The following is a 7,555-nucleotide window of genomic DNA, read 5'->3' on the forward strand; positions in this document are numbered from 1 at the left end:
CGACTGAAAGTGGTTTAAACAGACCGGAAGTTCATTTTTTTATCGAAAGTCCATTCTAGAAAAAAGTTTCTGAAAAAATTATGTATTTTTGTCCGCATAAACCGAATTTGTGGTAAACACATGTACCTTCCATTTAAAAAATGGACTTCTGGTCAGTTTAACCCACTTCCGGTTGAATTCGGAAGTCTTTTCTCGTCTAAACGCAGAGCAGAGCACACTGATGACTGGTGACTGATTGATTTGTCTACCCCGTGAAGAAATGCTTAATGGCGGTCGCGACAAAATGGGTCTTCCAAATGATTACCCAGATTCGAGTGGACCACTTGAAGGTGGTGCATTACCGCGTGATGCTCAAGTTTCTCTTGGAAAGTTTCCTGCATTCGTGCAAGAGTTTGCTTGGTAGATTGGTCCAGACACGATTTCTATGAGCTTCGTCCTCTTGTTTCTCTGTAAAGTAAATCTCTTTCCTAGACAGCAAAAGAGCTCTAAGCCAATGAAAGCAGTTGCAGCTCCTCGTTGAGCGTATATATGTACCGGAACCCAAAGAACCCAAACTCGATTAGTCAGAATAAAGGTCGGGAGCTTATTAATATACTGAATCACACAGTTTCATCGTTACCTTGTTAGAACTGAGAGCCTTGCTAGTCGCTTAGCTGTCCCTCAAGATAGCAGTGTTCTAGTTATGGTAGTTACACTTTATATTGAAGTGCAAACATCTTTCTGTAGCGTATAATTCTGCCTGGAAATCAAGAGTTGCCTTCCCATAGGTTTCTGATAACTCAACCTCGCTCCAATATATCTTCCTTATTATAGCCTTCTTCGCCTGAGCCTGCATGTGATCAATGTGCAGAAGTGTGAGATCTAGAAGAACTATTAAAAATGCCGTTGGGCAAGTTCTCATCCTTTGTATTTTGGCATTCATGGCTCCCCAGTGTTGAGTTGTATCAACCCAGATGGTGGCATCGCCGTTCAAATCCATCTCAGTATTTTTGGATGGTGGACCTAAACGTTCTTCGCTTTTTTCTCCACGTATAGTTGGCCTAGTTTGGCACCCAGAAATTTAACTTCGCGAAGAGGTTAGGCAGTGCTTGTACCAATTATCCGAATCGTTGGGGTTCTCATATTTGTATATCTTTGTGAGCGGTATAATGTGGTTGTTTTGTCAGGGTTTGCATCATAGAGTTTTCAACATATGTAGCTTTCCTCAGCATTACAAACCACTAAGCCGACGAGCTCAGTATGCGCATGCGAGCAAGTGCTCTTCTCCTATTACTATGCCAACAACAATATGTACTACTACGTCCTACAAAAACAAGTAGTATAATAAAGCCAATGACAACAACTGCCGAGCGAGTGAATGCAGTCTTGCCAATATCGATGGCATTTGGCAGTTGCTAAGCACCACTACAAGGCCAGCCAGACAATGCAGCACTTTAACTCTGCCTCCCTGCATACATTTGGGGCTACATATCTACTAATGTGCAAATCATCATTCTAAAAATCTTTGTGACTGTTGCGAAGTCTTAGCAAATGTTGCACTGCACTAAGTTTACCGCAATTGCCACACCAGCTAAGCAGCTATAGTCAGCCGCAATTGCTCTGCTAACTTGCATTGTAGTGCATCTATACACACACCCATACATACATATATATACACAGAAACAAATAGATTCACATAAACTTCAGAGATCCTTATGCGAGTACTCGTAACCAGGCTGCCTGCATAATCAGCGTACATTAGGGTGATCCAAAAAAAATGTAAAGTCGGAATGTTAATGCTCTCATCCCCCTTAATTTGTCTATACCGAAAAGAAGTATACATTTTTTTTTTAAACTGCTTTTTAATGTCCAAGTAATGGGAGTTATTGCGTATGGTTTTATTGCATGCACCCCACCCATGGTTGAATTATACCAGGTGAAGTAATATTAGAGTGAGAAGAAATATTTTGACACTGCCTTATTTGAAAACATGCCTATAAAATGTGACTATAAGACAGGCGAATTACAGAAAATAAAGCGGGAAGGTTATTTTATAACTTCCCCTGTTTATTGCGCCATGGTTCTATGCAAACATTTTAACGTTTTCCAGCAATGTTTTCAACACATTTAAAAGAGCATGAGATAAAATTCATGTAAAAGCGCTATGTCCCATTTGCTGAGCAGTTATTAAAGACGTCTCTTATCCTATATTTTGTTAGACTTTTCATAAGTAAAAATATTTTGTGAATATTACTATCTTCATATGAATTATATCACATTTTTTGTTTACTTGTATTTTTGGAATAACCAAAGTTCTTTTTCCTTCTGTCAGTACACTGTTTTTGTTACAAATAGCATAAATAAGCAATGGGAAATCAAGCAAAACTCAGATTTAGGTATTATACCCCATTTAAAAGTGAAATAAAGCAAATTTTGCGTTATGGCCGTTTGTGTGATTTTAACCCTTTTGCTGTTATCCTTTGTTTTCATTAGGCTGAGTTTGTACTGCTATTTAGTAGAAGTTACTAGTTGGGTCTATATTTACACTCAATTGTAAATCAGTTGCTGATTGTAGGACTTACTACTTTGCTGACGACCAAGCGTATTTCCTGTGACGTAATTAGCCGATATTTGTGCAGTCTGTTTCAGTTTCAGAAGTTAACAAGATTATGGCTTATCATTCAGCAAATAGTTCTATACTCTTTGGGTGTACGTATACGCTGATACATGCCAAATATCGTGAGGGTAGAATTTTCTTTTTCGATGTAACGAAAGATCTCTTTTCAGGTTATTTTAAGAATACAATTATGTAAAGAGTAACAGATGCAGAGAAAGGAAACTAAGGTGAAGTTTTACTTCTTGGAAAAAGTTTCCACCTCTTAAAAAACTTAACTCAAATTATTTAGTAACCAATTCCATTAGATCCGCATCGTTCGTTCGTTTTCAAAAATGAAAAGTTGAATTAAAGTGCTTGGCATGTAGATGTGCAATAAGGTTTTACTTTTTCGAAAAGGGCTGCCACCTTTTAAAAAATTTGATTCAGGTTATTTAGAACAACAAATCAACTATCTATCAATTATCACTCAATGGGTGGCACACTAAACAGTTTTGAGGTAGTAGTTGAAATATTTTTCAAAGGGTTGCCACCTGATTAAGAGTCGAATTTAAACAACTTATACACACGTTATATGAAGTATTAAATATGCTTGTCAAAAAACGAGAACAGAGAAATTTTAAGTTTAAACATATAGACATTTTTGAGAAGTTTGAAGAGGGTTGCCCCCTATCGAAAAAGTTTAATAAGCGAAATGTATTTGAAAGGGATTTATTTCTGAACTGTGTTTACGAGAGTTGCCACGTATGGGAAAGATCAAATTCAACTAAACTCATCAGTTAATTGCAGTACGTATCACAGTGTCAGACAAGAGAGATTTAAAACGCTTTAAGTTGAAAAATACTTTTAAGAGGGTTGCCAACTGCACGAAAATTTATTTATTTAACTTATACCCAAGTTAAATTAAATGCTAAAATATGAATGTCAAACGTAAGAGTTTTAAGACATATTTAATTTCAAAGTAATTGATTAAGGCTGTAAAGTAATATCTATCTCATCTTTAATTGCAGTATGTATCACAGTGCCAGACAAGAGAGATTTAAAATGCTTTAAGTTTGAAAATACTTTTAAAGAGGGTTGCCACCTGTACGAAAATTTATTTATTTAACTTATTACCAAGTTAAATTAAATGTTAAAATATGAGTGCCAAACGTAAGAGTTTTAAGACATATTTAGTTGCAAAGTAATTGGTTAGGGCTGCCATCTATTCGTAAAGTAATATCTATCAACAGCATTTTTTGTGAAGGTCATCTGCACCGTTACCTCAAATTACAAAAACGAGATGTCAGAAACGACAGGACGGAATAAGGTTGCCACCAGTTCATAAATTTAAATTCAATGTTGGCATTTTACGATTTTAAAATACGATCGTCCGATTGGTGTTATCAGTTTTTGGATATCTCCCTTAATTTCCGAGGTATTGGCTAAACTTTTACTTAAGTAAGAGTTTAACTAGTAATGCAGTCATACTAAACTAATCAAAATCTTTTAATTCCATTTTTGGATATCTCTTTTAGTTTTTGGAATATTGAGTAAAAGGTATCGTTGTTTTAGCTAAAAAAATGTATGTTATTTATTCGTGTGCCGTACAAAATGACTGAAAAATATTTTACAAATGTAACTTACAACAAAGTTTTACTAACTTTTTGTCCAGGCGACGATGTTTACTGTAATCGACTTCATGCGTCTTACAATAGTTGACGATTGAGTAAAGCTTCACTGGTACTTCGGCAAAACAAATTATTATATCTTTATTTATTTATTTATTTTCAGCTTAGAGTAAAACGTTGGCAGGTTCATTCTTAGAAATTTTACAGGAGAGGAAAAAACTTCTTATAGCCGTTTTCTTCAAGTATTTCGCATAATTTTTACAACAAAATTTTGCATGTTCAAAACAAATCAAAGATCCATACGATTCAGAAGGAGTCGATTTTTATTAAACGATTTCGTATCATTTTGGATTCACTGGATTGTCGGTGCCTCTTTTGGGCTTATCAAATTTACCTTTCATTAAATATAAACGAAAAAAAGTATAAAATAGTACCTTATTTTTTTCGTAGAGAAAATGATCTCTTTCCTCCTATATCCAAATATTAGTTTTCATAAAAAGTAGATTTAGCAATTTTTCCATCTAACTTAGCAATATGTACCTTGCAAAAATTTAGAACTGTAAAATAATTTAGGTAATATTCTTTAATTCATTCCTAAACTCTCGCTCTGGCACGTAGCGATAAGTACCAACGCGAATTAATGAGCATTAAAAATTATGCAAATCGCACAAAAAATTAACTTAAAACTAGGGGTGGCAGAATCAGCTAAGAAAAGGGAAATTTCAAAATATTGAGTGCTTTTTTTATTTTAGAGTGGTAGATGTAGCAGAAAGGCAATTTATCAAATAAACAAAATTGCAATACAATTAGTTCGACGTTGAAGTAAGAAAACTTCAAGCATGTCGCCACCAAAGTCATCGAAACCATCAGCCACCTCAAAGCTGTGAAGTATACTATAAACATTCTGCATACATACCATTCATTGAAATGGTCACAAAATATTTAAAGACGCGATATTCCAAACACGTTCGGAAAAGTTGTAATCTCAGTTTGCAGTTATTTAAGCTCAACATCCACTTAGAAGCAAAAGATACCATTGAACTTGTTAATTGCCTCATCGAACGTTTTTGTGAGGTTTTGGTTTGGACTTAACCACAATAAAAATCGGGGGTAGGAACACAAATAGCGGTTTGGCAGCAGCAATGGTAGCTGAAAATACTAGCGCTGAAATCAAAGTGGGCTCACTGAGCTACAATGCTATAGGCAATTTTGAAAAAATTGGATTTCCTCAATATAAATTACGATATTTAAGTAAAGCCAGAAGAAAAGATAGAAATATTTCTCAATATGGACAGCATCAAGGCACATTAAACAGGTAGTATCAGTAGAGCAAAAACAACATTTGCGTGTATTTTGTTGTTGCTTCTGGTATCAAAAGTGTCAAAAACTGTTCTGAATTTTTTCTTCTAAATCAAAGCGTGCCATGTGAAATACAAAAAATTATAAAAAATAAAAAATTGAAATTGGAAAAAGTAAAAATTGATGCAACTTTCTTTCCTAGTAAATTTGTTTGCTTCTCGAAGCATTGATCCATCCTTTGCAAGGCCCAGTAATCAGCGGTCGTGCTGCTGAGTTGGGCGAACGTTCCAAAAGCTGCTATTCAATCGCTTGTTTTGTATGGAAAAAGGTTTCACATGCAAATGGATTTTAACAATTCAGAATTTTTGTGAGAAAAAATTAAAAATATTTGACATTTTCGAGACCAAATAATTTGAAAATAAATCAAATCAGCTGCTCTACTGATACTACCTGTTCAATGTACCTTGGATAGCATGAATTTCAGCGTGTCTAAATGAAAGTTTATTTGCATATATACAGTGACGAGCAAAACTGTAACATGGTGTAACACTTTTTATTTCAGCCACCGCTATATTTCCATGTTCTATCGACTTTCATCCTTTTGTTGTATATTCTTATTGGTACATCCCTGCTCCCTCTCTCATAACGATTTGAAGTCAATACAACAACAATAAAAAAACCAGCAGCCAAAAATGTAAATTAAGGCAGATGTTACAGTTTTGAACTCACTCTCAGTTTTGCATTTGACAGTTTTCTCTTACTTAGTTGGAAGTCAGACGACTTTTTTCTGTATTGTAATTTATTGAAGAAGTGATCACCAGTAAATAACATAGTTTATCAGGAACCATAAATGTAAATATTAGATTTACTGCGGAAAGGCAGGACAGCACGAAAAGTGGTAAAAAATTGTGGAATTTGCTACTTGAAAATGTTAAGACTGAGAAAAATTTTGCCTAAAGTGTTCCCAAGGACAAAGGAAGTCTGTTAAAAAATATTACGGTACGATATCTTGTGAACTTAGAAGCAAGTAGCGAAGCAGCCACTATTACAGAAGCGCTTAAGGTATTAAACTTTAACGCAAATCAATAGACAGCTAGGCGAAGAATTGCCAAATTGAGCGCGAAGGCATCATAAAGAAGAAAAAAGCAAATTTGCGAGTGTGGCAGCATTTCGCTGCATCGCACGAAAACCGAACCGTTGCCTATTGGGATATGATAGGCCGTTCAGAATGCAATAAAAAAACATAATTTTAAGTTTCAATTGAAGGTTATTTGGTCTGACAAGACTAAATTAATCGCTTTCAATCAGATGGCCGGGCATGGTATTGGATCAGAGACCCAAATTAAGCCTAAGCGCATCATGTACTGCAAACTGTGAATCAGAGTGGTAGGATCTTAATTGTTTGGGGTTGTATTTAAAAAATTTTGTTGGTCCGTTAGTACGCATTATGCGTAAGGAACAGTATCTGTTCATATTTCAACAAAATTTACAAGATGTAGCCGAAAAAATTAGAGTTTCTGCTGAAAAATCACTCAAAACACACTGCACACGTTCGCAAAGCCAGGATACAAAACCAAAAATTTGCTAATTTGAAATGACCTCCGCAATCCGCGGAAAGCATAGCTTAATAAGTATCAAAGTCCGTAAAATCGAGTACATGAGCTGTGAAAGCAAATTAAGGATATGTGGGAGGATATAACACCAGAATTTTTACAGAGATACAAATAAGGTATGCCAAATCGCATCCAGGAACTGAAACAAGCAAAAGGGTACTGAACATTGTGTTAGTAGTTCTTTTTTTACGTGAAAATGGTTAAAAAGTTCTTAAAAATATATGAGTGCAAAACTGTAACATCTGTCTTAATTTACATTTTTGTCTGCTGGTTTTTTTATTGTTGTTGTATTGACTTCAAATCGATATGAGAGAGGGAGTAGGGATGTACCAACAAGAATATGCAACAAAAGTATGAAAGTCGTTAGAACTTGGAAAGATAGCGATGGCTGAATTAAAAAGTGTTACACCATGTTACAGTTTTGCCCGTCACTGTACCTA

The 7,555-nt window shown here is 35.1% G+C and overlaps 1 protein-coding gene across 1 annotated transcript in view; it reads left to right on the forward strand.

Moving 5' to 3' along the window:
- Positions 1-259: 259 nt before the first annotated feature.
- LOC118748410 (ras-like protein family member 10B) overlaps positions 260-7,555 on the forward strand; it is a 135,935-nt gene continuing 128,639 nt past the window's right edge. The window contains exon 1 of the mRNA XM_036482842.1: positions 260-399. Coding sequence (XP_036338735.1) covers positions 260-399 — 140 coding nt within the window. The remainder of the gene's footprint in view (positions 400-7,555) is intronic.

This window comes from Rhagoletis pomonella, unplaced genomic scaffold (assembly GCF_013731165.1).
Source record: "Rhagoletis pomonella isolate Grant_MI unplaced genomic scaffold, Rhpom_1.0 Rhpom_scaffold_00001, whole genome shotgun sequence".
Classification (NCBI taxonomy): domain Eukaryota; kingdom Metazoa; phylum Arthropoda; class Insecta; order Diptera; family Tephritidae; genus Rhagoletis; species Rhagoletis pomonella.